General features: G+C 36.9%; 1 protein-coding gene across 1 annotated transcript; it reads right to left on the bottom strand.

Annotated features, from left to right (window-relative positions):
* Positions 1-2,503: 2,503 nt before the first annotated feature.
* On the bottom strand, positions 2,504-14,286 carry LOC142228561 (uncharacterized). The gene is made up of 2 exons (XM_075299018.1): positions 13,955-14,286; positions 2,504-4,876 (listed from the first exon to the last, which is right to left on the bottom strand). The coding sequence occupies exons 1-2, from the start codon at positions 13,955-13,957 to the stop codon at positions 2,678-2,680; spliced, it is 2,202 nt and encodes a 733-aa protein (XP_075155133.1). The 5' UTR covers positions 13,958-14,286; the 3' UTR covers positions 2,504-2,677.
* Positions 14,287-15,437: the final 1,151 nt, after the last annotated feature.

Genomic DNA, 15,437 nt, shown 5'->3' with positions numbered 1-15,437 from the left:
CATGAGTTGTAAGAAAAAATATGCGGAAAGTCAACAAGAAGATCCTAAATAAATCTTTTTTAAACTCTTCTGTTGAAAGGGCATTTTTAATATTTGACAAAATTAAAAACAATCGTATTTTAACTTAGCAGCTGAAAGCTTTTTAAGAGTAAGCCCGCTTTTTAAATTAATATACATATTGTATTATTACATCCATAAAAAAAATACTTTCCTCAGGGATGAAATTTTAAACAAACGAAAATCTCTTTTGTTTTAAAGTATTTTCTTAAATAGCAAATTTTATTTTTTATTTACTTCAAACGAAATTTTAGCATCAAAAGAAAACTTAGTTTTTCTAAAATTTCGTTTCTCAGGAAAGAACTCTTCTTTCAGGATATATATTTGTGTTAAATTTAATTTTTAAAGTGTATCACTACAGAATTTTTTTCACGTAATTTTGGGACCACTTCTTATACTTTTATACTCTGAAATTTGTGAAAAAAGCTTAGACCAATTTAGGGGTTTTTTTCATAAGATTTGGGGGGAAGAATCAAAAATCACCTGGCAACACTGCTATAGACCGATATGGACCAATTTTGGCATGGTTATTAGCGGCCTTATATTAACACCACGTTGCAAATTTCAACCGGATCGGATGAAGTTTGCTCCTCCAAGAGGCTCCGGAGATCAAATCTGGGGAACGGTTTATATGGGGGCTATATATAATTATGGACCGATATGGACCAATTCTTGCGTGTTTGTTAGAGACCACATTCTAACACCATGTTCCAAATTTCAACCGGATCGGATGAATTTTGCTCCTCTAAGAGGCTCCGGAGGTCAAATCTGGGGATCGGCTTATATGGGGGCTATATATAATTATGGACCGATATGGACCAATTCTTGAGTGTTTGTTAGAGACCACATTCTAACACCATGTACCAAATTTCAGCCGTATCGGATAAATTTTGCTTCTCTTAGAGCAATCGCAAGCCAAATTTGGGGGTCCGTTTATATGGGGGCTATACGTAAAAGTGGACCGATATGGACCAATTTTTGCATGGTTGTTAGATACCATATACTAACACCATGTACCAAATTTCAGCCGGATCGGATGAAATTTGCTTCTCTTAGAGCAATCTCAAGCTAAATTTGGGGGTCCGTTTATATGGGGGCTATACGTAAAAGTGGACCGATATGGCCCATTTGCCATACCATCCGACCTACATCAATAACAACTAATTGTGCCAAGTTTCAAGTCGATAGCTTGTTTCGTTCGGAAGTTAGCGTGATTTCAACAGACGTACGGACGGACGGACGGACAAAGTTAATATACCCCCATCGTATGGTGGAGGGTATAAAAAACAAAAAATGTTTTCCAATTTAACTTTTTATTTTTATCAGTATTTTTTGTTACACTTTTATTTTCTGATTATCTAATTTTTACAAATTGAAAAACTTCTTCGCTTCCACCGGGGTTTGAACCGGGGTCTGTTGGCACCACAACAGAACGCCTTAGCACACTCAGCCACAACACGATGCCACGCCATTGAACACGATGCATCAAAATGTCCATTCAAATGTTTGTGATATGAACCTAATAGGACACCACGGGATGACATTCTAACTACTTCGTGAGATGTTCTTTCTTATTATGAATGAAAAAATAAAGAACGTTGGTTCAAATCTCATCAGAGGCAATTTTTTAATTAAGTATTTTTGTTAAAAATTATTTTTTTATGTTATACATCGTTGTTATTTTATTTTTATACATTATACATTTTTGTATAAATATATTTTTTCATTAAAAATCAACAAAAAATTATCGTAATTTGCATAACCTTCTCAAAAGAACTTCCATGGAAGTGAAAAAGTCAAACGGCACAGGTTAAAATCCCAACGGGAATGATTTTTTATTCTTTTTTTGCGAAATTTAATTGTCCAAAACTTAAATTTTCACATAAAATGGCCTAATTCCGTACTTTCTAAGACTTGTCCAAAAGGATTGTATCGGATGTGAAGTCTAATCGATAGTGGATCCCGGGATGCGCTTTAAAAGAAATGTTTGTGGACTTGTCCAAAAGGACTGCATCGGAAGTGGGAAAGACTTGATGAGGGATTCCGGAATGCGCGTTTAAAGAAATGTTTGTGGAACAACTTCCAATATTTGTTGCTGGGACTCTGTGAAGAAAGACATCCTCCAATTGCGGTTGAGCACTAAGAAACTATAGAATAAACAGACCTAATTGCTTGAAAAGTTTTGCATTAGGTAGCCAAGCCTCGCGAATGACGACTATCAGACAACATTTCGGTATAACCTCCTATAAAAACCGATTTCCTTACCCGTATGACTTCTTGAGCATCATCCAATGCTCAGAAAATTTGTTACTTCCTTCTAAGAAACACCGAAAATTTTGTGATTTGTTTTCCACGATTACTCCATACCCACCTTATATTCTCTTCCCATTGCCCCATTTTGGATTTCGTCATTCCAGTGCAATCAGCATATATAAAAACAAATTAGTTTGGAAAAAATAATCTAATCTATATTTTCGTAAAATTTTCAAATTTTCGAAAGACATCGTAGAGTATAAAGTTAGGTGAAAATTAATTTCATTGTCCTAATTATAAATTTCGTTACATAACAAATCCATTAGTCGCCAATAATCAACTGACTGACGTATAAAAGAATCACAATTTAATAGACATAGCCACCATTGGCAGCGTATTTTGTGTCGATGGATGATGACGACGATGATGATGAATATGAATTTCCTCCTCTGGTAAAGGCTTGGGAAGCTGGAGCTCTGAAAGAGGCCGAGGAAGTAGCTGGAGCCGATACTGCTACCTTTTGAGTCGCTGGAGCAGTATAGGATTGATAACTGTTATACGATTGTCCGGGGCCAGCAAATGTCTGCTGGCTACTGCCACCAGTGGAGAAGGAAGTTGTCTGGCTAGCAGGAGCTGTGTAAGATTGAGTAGAGGCAGATTTGTAAGTCTTTTGAACTACTGGAGCAGTGGAATAAGTAGTCTTCTGACCACTAGAGGCAGGGGCAGTGTAAGATTGATAACTGGTATACGATTGACCAGGACCAGCTACAGCTTGTTGAGTTGATGCACCACTGTAGGATGGCTGAGTAACTGCTCCAGTTGAGAACGATGATTGTTGGCTAGCGGGAGCTGTGTATGATTGATAACTATTATAGGATTGACCAGGTCCAGCAGCAGCTGCTTGTTGGGATCCAGTAGTAGATGAGTAGGTAACTTTTTGGGCTGCTGGAGCTGTGTATGATTGGTAGCTGTTGTAGGCCTGACCTGGTCCGGCACTTGCTTGTTGTGTACTACCACTCGTAGTATAGGTAACTTTTTGTGCTGCTGGGGCAGTGTATGACTGATAACTGTTATAAGCTTTACCTGGGCCGGCACTTGCTTGTTGTGCACTGCCACTCGTAGTATAGGTCACTTTTTGTGCTGCTGGGGCAGTGTATGACTGATAACTGTTATAAGCTTGACCTGGGCCGGCGGTCAATTGCTGGGTATTGCTAGCAGTAGAATAGGTAACCTTTTGAGCTGCAGGGGCGGTATAGGATTGGTAACTATTATAGTTTTGTCCAGGCCCAGCTGTAGATTGTTGAACACTCCCTCCACCCGATGTATAGGTCACTCTTTGTGCTGTTGGGGCGTTATACGATTTATAACTGTTATAAGCAGGACCAGGTCCTGATGTAGTTTGTTGGGTACTAGTTGTGAACTTTTGAGCTGCTGGAGCATTGTAACTTACTTTTTGAGCAGCTGTTGCTCTATAAGTTTGTTGGGCAGCTGGAGCAGAATACGTTTGTTGAGCAGACGATGTTGTAAAAGACTGACTAACTGGAGCGGTGTATGACTGATAACTGTTATACGATTTACCGGGGCCGGCACTGGTTTGTTGAACTACAGGTGCGGAATAGGTAACCTTCTGGGAAGTATAGGTTTGTGGAGCTGCTGGGGCAGTGTAGGTTTGCGAGGTCGAAGAAGTTGAGTAGGATACTTTTTGAGCAGCAGGAGCTGAGTAAGTTTTCTGACCAGTAGCTGGTGCTGTATATGATTGGTAGCTATTGTATGATTTTCCAGGACCTGAGATAACCTGCTGCGCTGCGGGAGCAGAATATGTCTTCTGAGTGCTATAAGTTTGTTGTACTACTGGAGCGGAATAAGTTCTTTGTGCAGTATAGCTTTGTTGGGCAGCTGGAGCTGCAGAATATGCCTTCTGTACTACAGGAGCAGAATAGGTTTGAGCGGTGTATGTTTGCTGTCTAGAAGGTGCAGATGCAGTATAGGTTCGTTGCACAGTCGGTGCAGAATATGTCTGAGTGGTGTAAGCTTGTTGACCACTTGGCGCAGCAAAAGCTTGTTTACCACCGGTCGAGTAACCACTTTGGCTATTGAATGTGGTTGTAAATGATTGACTTGCGGGACCAGGGCCAATACCTGTAGAACCTGAAGTAGAATAAGAAACACGGGCTGGTCCAGCCGCTGCAGTTTGCTGTTGATATTTTCCGGTATTGTAACTAACAGCGGTACGCGAAGAAGAGCTGCTTGCACTTGCAGTAGTTCTACCAGCCGAATAAGCGGGAGCAGCAGACTGTTGTTGATATTGGCCAGAGCTATAGCGGCCAGCAGCACTTGAAGAGGAGCCCGATGTATTAAAACCAAAACCAGTTTTTCCAGAATTATAGCCGGCGCTACCTGCATTACTTCGACCTGCTACATTAGCGGATGAGTAACCCGAAGAGGGAGAAAAAGTCACTGTTTGTGATTCAGATGCCACTGTGTGTGGTGGCAAATAATTGTTTTCCAAATGGGAGACATCAGCCCCAGCATAAGCGATGAGGGCGACTAGCGCCAAAAAGAGTTTCTGCAATACAAAAAGAAAGAAACATAAGATTATTAGTATGTCGTTTGATAAAGACATAGTGGGTATTACTTTTGACGAAAAGTAAACGCCAAGTTCACCCTCAAAAAATCGCCTCTGTAACATATTTTATATAGTACCAACCTTCAAATGATTCGTGTCAAAATTTGACGTCTGTAAGTCAATTAGTTTGTGAAATAGAGCGTCTTTTGTGAAGCAACTTTTGTTATTGTGAAAAAAAATGGAATAAAAGGAATTTCGTGTTTTGATAAAATACTGTTTTCTGAAGGGAAAAAATACGGTGGAAGCAAAACTTGGCTTGATAATGAGTTTCCGGACTCTGCCCCAGGGAAATCAACAATAATTGATTGGTATGCAAAATTCAAGTATGGTGAAATGAGCACGGAGAACGGTGAACGCAGTGGACGCCCGAAAGAGGTGGTTACCGACGAAAGCATCAAAAAATCCACAAAATGATTTTGAATGACCGTAAAATGAAGTTGATCGAGATAGCAGAGGCCTTAAAGATATCAAAGGAACGTGTTTGTCATATCATTAATCAATATTTGGATATGCGGAAGCTCTGTGCAAAATGGGTGCCGCGCGAGCTCACATTTGACCAAAAACAACAACTGGTTGATGATTCTGAGCGTTGTTTGCAGCTGTTAACTCGTAATACACCCGAGTTTTTCCGTCGATATGTGACAATGGATGAAACATGGCTCCATCACTACACTCCTGAGTCCAATCGACAGTCGGCTGGGTGGACAGCGACCGGTGAACCGTCTCCGAAGCGTGGAAAGACTCAAAAGTCCGCTGGCAAAGTAATGGCCTCTGTTTTTTGGGATGCGCATGGAATAATTTCGATTATCTTGAGAAGGGAAAAACCATCAACAGTGACTATTATATGGCGTTATTGGAGCGTTTGAAGGTCGAAATCGCGGCAAAACGGCCCCATATGAAGAAGACAAAAGTATTGTTCCACCAAGACAACGCATCGTGCCACATGTCATTGAGAACGATGGTAAAAATTCATGAATTGGGCTTCGAATTGCTTCACCACCCACCGTATTCTCCAGATCTGGCCCCCAGTGACTTTTTCTTGTTCTCAGACCTCAAAAGGATGCTCGCAGAGAGAATATTTGGCTGCAATGAAGAGGTGATCGCCGAACCTATTTTGAGGCAAAACCGAAGGAGTGCTACCAAAATGGTATCAAAAATTGGAAGGTCGTTATAATCGTTGTATCGCTCTTGAAGGGAACTATGTTGAATAATAAAAACGAATTTTGACAAAAAAATTTGTTTTTCTTTGTTAGACCGGGGACTTATCAGCCCACTTGTTATATGTCCAAACAATAAAATGTTTGTACTATGCAAACTTAGTATGTTTCAAGCCCCAAATAGTTAATTCCAATTTCTAAACATTTCAGCAACTTACACAATCTTAATTGTATGGATTGCTGAAATTTTAGACTTTATAGCTATTGAATAGCGGAAATGAGAAATGTTCCATAAATTAAAAAAGTTTGATCCGGTGGACTAATGTAATCACTGAAAATGTATAATTTTTTAATTCAATGGAAAATTTTTTTTCACCGATCTTTTTTATTCTTTCTCGCTTTCTCTCTCTCTCTGGCGTTTCTAAACATATATGTGTTTGTACGAAATTTCTAAATTAATATGTATTTGCATCCAGAGATATTATATTTAAGAAAATGTAATGTACCAAACATGTTATACTTGTTTATGAACATTATATGCTTGCGCTTAAAAATAATGTGCTAAAAATTTGAGTTCCAAACTATAATTTTTACACCTAAACATATGAAAATTTCTTTTTCGCCTGTATTTAGCCTTAAACTTTTGGGCTAAATCAAATCGACTACACTGAGAAACCAGAGATATATGCTCCTGCATATGTGTGGTCACTTGGGTAGTCCCCTAAGGACTTCTAATTTTCCCTACATGCCCCAAATTGCCTGAACTCCAGTTTGATTAAGTTGTGCCCCGGCTGTTTGCTTATGATTACAACGGTGGTCCTCACAAAATTCAATAACAATTCGATACATGAGATCTATATATTAACTTAAATTTTATATTGCACTCTCCTTATATGGAAATAGTTCATTGAGTTTTCACTACTTTCTCTTCTGTAACTGAAACAATTAAGTTAGAATTACATACCATGCGTTCAATGCGCCCGATGATTGAAGAGTTGCAATTTCTCTTTGAAGTCAAAAGCTCGAATAGACTGCCCCAAACAGAAAAAAATCAACCAAAATTTGGTCAATATAAACTTGACGTATTTCTTTCAATTTTGCATTTAAAAAACCTGAATATCCCTCATTTTGAAGGTGTGTGTGTGTAGAATGTTGCTCATATTTTGATTTTGGAATTCACTCTTCAGTTGCCAAAGTGCCGCCCAAGCAAGAAGAGCAGGGTATCAAAATTTTGATCGCGCATCGCGAAAATCCGAGCTACTCGCACGCAAAGCTGGCAAAATCGCTAAAAGTTGCCAAATCAAACGTTACAAATGTAATTAAAGTGTTTGGGGAACGTTTGTCGACAGCCTGGAAGTCTGGATCGGGGGGGAAATCGAAAACCGGAAGCCGCTGAGACGACAAAGAGAGTTGCCGGTAGTTTCAAGCGAAACCCTAACCTCTCTCTCCGAGATGCCGCAAATAAGCTGGGTGTATCGTCTACAACCGTGCATCGAGCCAAAAAACGAGCCGTACTATCGACTTACAAGAAGGTAGTGACTCCAAATCGCGATGACAAACAAAATACGACGGCCAAAGCGCGATCCCGGAGGCTGTACACGACGATGCTGACGAAATCTGACTGCGTGGTAATGGACGACGAAACCTACGTCAAAGCCAAGCAGCTTCCGGGACAGGAGTTTTATACGGCAAAAGGAAGGGGAAAGGTAGCAGATATTTTCAAGCACATAAAACTGTCAAAGTTCGCAAAGAAAAATCTGGTTTGGCAAGCCATCTGTACCTGTGGCTTGAAATGCAGCATTTTCATAGCTTCCGGGACTGTCAACCAAGAAATTTACGTGAAAGAGTGTTTGAATAAACGTCTGCTGCCTTTCCTGAAGAAACACGGTTGTTCCGTACTGTTTTGGCCGGATTTGGCATCTTGCCATTACGGTAAAAAGGCCATGGAGTGGTACGCCGCTAACAACGTGCAGGTGCTTCCCAAGGACAAGAACCCTCCCAACACGCCAGAGCTCCGTCAGATTGAGAAATACTGGGCTATTGTCAAGCGGAACATAAAGAAGACCAAAAAACTGCTAAGGACGAGCAGCAGTTCAAGGCAAACTGGCTTTCTGCGGCGAAGAAGGTGGACAAGGTGGCTGTACAAAATCTGATGGTAGGTGTCAAGCGTGAGGCCCGGCAATTCGGATTTGGAAAAGCGAAAGCCTAACTGAATATTTTTCCTGAATTTTATACTAATTGAACTTGAAAAGAAATTTAATTTGATTTTTTAAATAAACGATTTCACCAATTTACACGCGTTTTCCCTTGACCAAATTTTGACCGTATCACCCTTTATCCATTACAATTTTTGGCCCAGCGCCACAAGGCATTATTGGGCTAGTTGGCTTGCTATTCACAATTCATGATTGTACAAAAATTTGCAATAGTAATTCACATAATTACAAAACTTAAGAAATCAATTAAACTACCTTAATTTAATGTAAAAGTGTTTCTACTGTGTCGAGAATATAATTTTTGCATGATCTTTTAAAACTTGAAATTCTCGTATGTGCTTTTATTTCAGGAGGAAGATTATTGTAAGCATTTGCTCCAATAATATCAATTCGTTGCTTGGTCCTTTCTAGTCTACAAAGGGGTACTCTTAAATTCATTCTACCTCTCGTATTTACATTAATCTGGTTTTGCGTGAAAGATATTGGGTGATTTCCAATATCCTTGACACACTTGACAACATAAACCAAAAGCCCGTAATTATGCAGTCCATTTAATGGCAAAACTGAACTCGCAAATTCTTTGAATAATGTCAATGTTGAATAATTACGTGGGAGATTAAAAACAGACTTCAGTGCTTTATTCTGCATTCTTTGTAGAGCCTCCAGATTTTGATTAGCATTATTATAAGCGTAACTGACTGCCATATAATTAAGATGCGATTGTATTAAAGAATGATATCAGAAACTTAGATTTCTGGTTTAACTTATGGCGCAACTTATATAATATCCCAACTGCTGGTGCAATTTTCCTCTTCAATTTACTTATATGAAAATTCTAACTCAAATTACTTATATGAAGATTCCAATTCAAATTACGTTGCAAAGTTACACCCAAATACTTCACATGATACGATTCCGTAATACGTTCCCCATTCAAATTTATTACGAAATTACCGCTACTGTTGGTAATATTTGGTTTAATTCATTCTTCCTCCAAAATTTTTTTAACAGTAAAAAGAAAATTTCAAACGGTCTTTGTTGCTCTAACATTTAGTTTTGGAGAAAATAATTATTTTTTACATGTATAGTATTCACTTCCTGGGTCTGTAAGATAAGCAACGGTCGTTAGGTTTACTAAAATTTTGGACTTATTATGACAAATTTGTAATGAAAAATGTATGATAAGTAAACTATTTCCATTTATTTTAAATTTAAAAATTTGAGATCAACTAGAGTATAGGCAATAGTTTTATGGCTGTCAAAACCGGAAATCTGCACCAGTTTCCCGCAGGGCAATAACCTAAGAGAAAGAATATACAAATATATCGATATTGACAATATTCAAATTATATTTTGGGGATTTTTATACCCTAAACCTAAACTCCCATCCACAATCAGAGATGTTATACAGAGTGCCCTCCGGATGACTGAGAAATGGGCGAAAGAGAATGGTCTTGGAGTAAATCCTGCAAAGACAGAATTAGTCATGTACTGCAAAGATCGCAAAACTCCCACGGTTAAGCCCATATCCTTACGGGGTATTGAAATTCCCTTTGGTGAGTGTGCAAAATACCTTGGCGTTATTTTGGACAGGAAGCTGAACTTTAGGCTTAATATTGAAGAAAGGGCGAGGAAAGCAACGGTAGCTTTAAGACAGGAACAGATTCCCTTAATGTCATGCTGCATCTATTGCCTTTAGACATTTTGGCCAAAAAGTCAGCTGCAACAACGGCTGTTCGGTTGCGCAAGCTATCGCTGTGGTCGAAAAAAATATACGGCCACAGTTCGACCCTCAAAATAATGCCAGATGTGCCTATCGTAGTTGATTACACTCTGGCGAAACCACTTTTCGACAAAAAGTTTGAAACTCTAATTCCCAACAGTGAGGCGTGGTGTACACAGACCCCGGGGAATAAAAGATATATAGATTTCTACACTGATGGCTCCAAATTGGATGGACAAGTGGGTTTCGGAGTATATTCTAAAGATCTGGAACTTCGAATAGCGAAAAGATTACCTGATCACTGTAGTGTTTTTCAGGCTGAAATATTAGCAATAAGAGAAATGGTGAATTGGCTGAGAAGTAATGTTCCAAAAATTGTTGGCATTAATATATACTCAGACAGTCAACCTGCAATAAAATCCTTGGACTATGTGTTTCTTTACTCGAAAACGGCCATCGACTGCCGCAAATCTCTCAACGAGATGGCTGAGCAGTACAATATTCACCTAATATGGGTGCCTGGCCATAGGAACATACCGGGGAACTGCGAAGCAGATGAGTTAGCAAGGCTAGGAACTACCTTACATATTCCGGGGGAACTAGAATCTGTTGGTATGTCTCTGGCAACCAGCAAGCTCTTACTGCGTAAGAAGGCCGTCATGATGGCAAATGTTCGATGGGATAATTGCAAGAGTTGTAACGACACCAAGCAAATATGGCCCCATTTAAACTTGAACCGCACACTAGATATTCTAGTGTTCTCAAGACGTCAGATATCACTTCGGATAACGGTTCGCTGCCTGATAGGCGAATTTACAAAAACTATTGGTGCGAAGTATAATGACTACTGTATGAGATGTCATGATGCGGAGGAAAAGGAATCAATTAAACATCTCTTGTGTGAGTGTCCTGCATTTTGTGTAAGGCGTAAGCGAATTACTGGAGGACCTGGAAAACATTAACTTAAGCAGTCTGTTAATGTTTTTTGGAACAATCTGGTTGGTTCAACAAAAGAAAATAATAGTGAAGGTTCAGTGGTTAAAACTAAAAGTGCCCATATGTAATTGGTACTTTTAGTTAAATGTGGTATCACAATGGACTGAATAGTCTAAGTGAGCCTGAAACTAAATCGGGCTGCCTAACCTAACCTAACATATACCCTAAACCACACTGAAAAAAATATTGTCGTGAGGTCAAAGATTTCATGTCTTTAAAATACGAATGCAAATTTTGCTTAGCATAAAAGACGCATTTCTTTAGTATAAAGTTTTTTTCCTTGACCAAAAGTCGATAAACTTTTCAATGAAGTCGTATTGTCCTTATAATTAAGTGATTTGATTTAAAAATGGATATCATAACATGAAAGAAAAAAATGTTTGGGCTAAGGTCAACTTGACTTTAATAATTCAAAAAAATATTTAAATTTAATGAAATTGTCTTTAAATTTGTTGTCTTTTTGCATCTTGACTACAAAGCAAAAAATCGTTCAAATATAGGACATGTTTTTCAACACTTTATTTTAAAGACGTGTTTTACTTGAAACACAGCATAATTTCTACTGGAAGTCGAGTCTTAATTTGGAAAATATAGTTGTCGTTATTTCGTTTTTAAAGGACTTTGATAGCATATGGTCACGGTATAATACTTTGATCTGCCAAAAAATACCAGAAATATTGATTTTGGACCCCATAAAATATATAGCGATCTATTCAGAATCAACTCCTGAGTCTGTCTGTTCATATATTTGTTGATCGCAGTATTCCGGTCGCAATTATTAACCGATGTTGATGAAATATGCTGTTGCTTTGACACAAGGACGAATTTCAGATCAAATTTAGATATAGCTCCCATATATATGTATGTATCCTTTACTAACCGATCGACGCCAATCGTAATCTAATTCACTACCCTTTGAGTGTGCAAAATTTCATCGAAATCGGTTCAGATTTAGATATAGCTCCCACATATCTGTATCGCTCGATTTTCACAAATTTGGCCATAACCAAATTTACTCAAATTTCAGATTTTGATTTATTAGCCGATCGTATTTAGACTTACACGTAGCTCTTACATAAATATATTTTCCGATTTGCACAAAATTGGATTTATTACCCACACTAATTGAACGGGTATGGTGACTTTGGGTAAGTGAAGGTAATACATGATGTTTTCAAAAATTCGAAACCATTGCCGATTTAACTTTAGGATCTTTCGAGAAAAATTTTTGGTTTATTTAGGTTTGAAATTCATTGAGTTGTACAAAGAAAAAACATATTGTACTAAGGATCCTGATCCTGAATCCAAAGATATTTAACTTCCCGTAAGGATTTTGGTACCGATTCCGTGTCAACGACGCAGCTTCTTTAAAATAATAATTTTTTTAAATTAAAAAATTTAAGTGAACTATCTGGCTTCTCATAGATTTACTAGGATCAATAAAATTAAAATTAGGATACAAATATCATTTATCGAATTTTCATTCTCTTTTCGGGCTATATTAATAATCCTATTCATGTACAAACAAAGTAAAAAATGTTTTCTTAATTCCAAAAAGACTTCAAACCAAAGATGTTAAATCCTCGGAATAAGTCCTAGCCTATATTTGAAGCCCCTTTTATGTTAAATCTAAAGACTCAATATTTCACTTAATTTATGGATGATTTCTTTTAATCTAAAATGTTTTTTCTTAACTTTAATGGAATCTTGGCTTATTTCAAAGACATACGACTTAAACGAAAGAACGCAAACTTCCTAAGTTAAATTCAATGACAAACATTTTTAAAGCAAAGATTATAAATTTTTAATTAAAATTGCATTATTTTAAAGAAATCTGTCCTTAATATTGTTCAAATTGCCTAACCTAAAATTAAGGTGGCATATTATCGTCAATATTTTTTCAGTGCATCTTTAAATAGAGTTTCTGTAACATTAAAATTGGGATAAATGTAAACTCTTTACCGAAATGTTCATTTTCTTTTTGAGATATATTGGCAAAACTATTTACATACGAATAAATAAATACGTCATTAAAAATCCAAATTATTTATTTCCATAGTTTAAATTTTTTCAGACTTCTCAAGATATATCTTATTTCATTTATATTAAGAATAACTTCTTTAAATTAAAAATGTTTATATTTACGTTAGCCTTACTTCAAAGGTACATGAGTCTGACGAGGGGACGCAAATTTAAAAAAGATGAATGTCTTAAATTTAAAGAAGCCACATTTTAAAATAGAAATAAAAAATTCTTTAATTAAATAATTTAGTGTCCTGAAATGCCTAAATTTTCTATTAGGACAATAGGTTTTAATTGTAAGATTCTGTCGCGGAATTTTATTCCAGATGAACGGAACTGCTAATCGTGGCTCTCATATTAATCTCCGAAACGAGACGGCATAGATTGTTACCATTTTTATACCGATCATTGAATTAATAAACATTTTTTAATAGTTCCAATCCATGGCATTAATGTATATATGCTCTTTTTTATTTTATGTCACTCATTACTCTTTTGACCATATATGCAATTTAATATTTTCCACATTTTTAAATGCCATTTAAATCAAGTTGGTTCTTTTTTCTTCTAATCACTTTATGATATTTTATCCATTTATATTCTCAAAAGACACCAAACCATGATATTTGGCCTTTATCCTTGACAGACGAGTAACCATTAATTATCAGAACTTGAATAATTTGTAATCACTTTATAATATTTTTCACTTATTTTTATATGTCTGTTTTTTTGTTTTTTTCTCACGGTTTTCTTAAAAACAAATAAGATGTTTCTTCAAGGACACACAGAGTATATTTATATATTGCGATTCAATTTCATTAATAATATGTCTGTCTGTCTGCATTTTTTTTTTATTATTTCCAAAAATTAAACAAACAAAAAAAACGAAAATCACATCACTGACCATTCTGTATGACACCTTCTGTATTTCTCCACAAATTTTAATGAAAAATAAATTATTTTTTTCAAGTTTTCGTTTTATTTTTTTTTAACTCCAACGGATTTTTGAAGCGATAATACAAAAACTTGGAGAGCGAAATAGGATTCACATCCACACAACTGCGTTGGGCGATAGTAAAATTAGAACTGTTTAGATTTTGACCAACACAACACGCATTTATATAAGAAACAAATTTCAGAACGTATGCCCAACTACCAGCACTAGCCAAATCCCCAATGTTGTGCCAATAGAGCTGGCAGAAGAAGATGATGGTTAGTTAGGTTGATGATGACGACTATGACAACCAAGATGAGGTACAGACGGATTTACGGCAAACGATTAATGGGTATTAAGTACAAAAGATAGGCGCTCATGCGCACTGCTCACATTAACTGAGTTAGAGTATTTGAGAAAGACAATGAGTGCTCAGTGGTTAACGTGCCGGTTCTCGAGACAAGTTCATGCCCAAAATGTCACTCATCATCACTCGTGTCCATCAGTCACACCCGCCTGCCAATGTGTGAACTCGGCTTAGCCATGTTACGATCACCACTATCCGCGCCCACCATCAAAATGACAACGAAGAATCTTTCCAGCCAGAATTCTCATATTTAATGACAATTGTGTGTTTCAGTCAATTAAAGAAGAAACAACAACAACGGGCCATATCCATGAAATGGATGAGTTTTGTGTGTAATCACTGACAAGATCTATAGATCAATTCCACTAGCAACTTTATTATCGCTACCATCATCATCAGCCTTAGGCAACAAGCTTCACCTGTGGTGCTACTACTATGACAGATCCGCCCGCATCATCAGAACTCGGCGTTTATTTACCGGATAATGTTACACTGATTGATACAGTCGATGTGCAGATGTTAATAATGTTGTCTTGATCTTGAGATCTTATGCGGTACGCCTACGCATCAAGCCTAGGTGACATATTCATAAGCTCATTTACATCCAACGGTTATCGAACAAATCATATTTATGGGCTGTTTCTGCAATAAATATTTGGTTGGATTGTAAACTCACATACATAACTTCATTAAGCATAATATCTTCACGTTGTTTTTAAAACATAAAAGTCCGACCAAAAAAATTTTTTGATTGTGAAAGAATCAAACCTAAATCTCAATGGAAAAGTTTTTATGCATGCAGAGAGAAGTTCACCACTGTGGTATCACAATGGACTGAATAGTCTGCCACCTAACCTAACCTTATGCATGCACATACACAGTAAAATTATCACCAAAATATTTCCAATTAAAAAGTTGATTGAAGTTGAAAATTTTTTTCAATTAATAAATTAATTGATACAATTAACCTTTTAATCAAGATAGAAACTTTAAGTTAATTAAGTCAATGATTGAAAATTTTTAAATTTTTAATTAAAAAAATAATTGATACAATTAACTTTTTAATCAAACTCGTAAGACTAAGTC

Source organism: Haematobia irritans, chromosome 3 (assembly GCF_050003625.1).
Source record: "Haematobia irritans isolate KBUSLIRL chromosome 3, ASM5000362v1, whole genome shotgun sequence".
Taxonomy (NCBI): domain Eukaryota; kingdom Metazoa; phylum Arthropoda; class Insecta; order Diptera; family Muscidae; genus Haematobia; species Haematobia irritans.
Note: the sequence above shows the minus strand (reverse complement) of the source record. Positions and strands in the feature narration are given on the sequence as shown.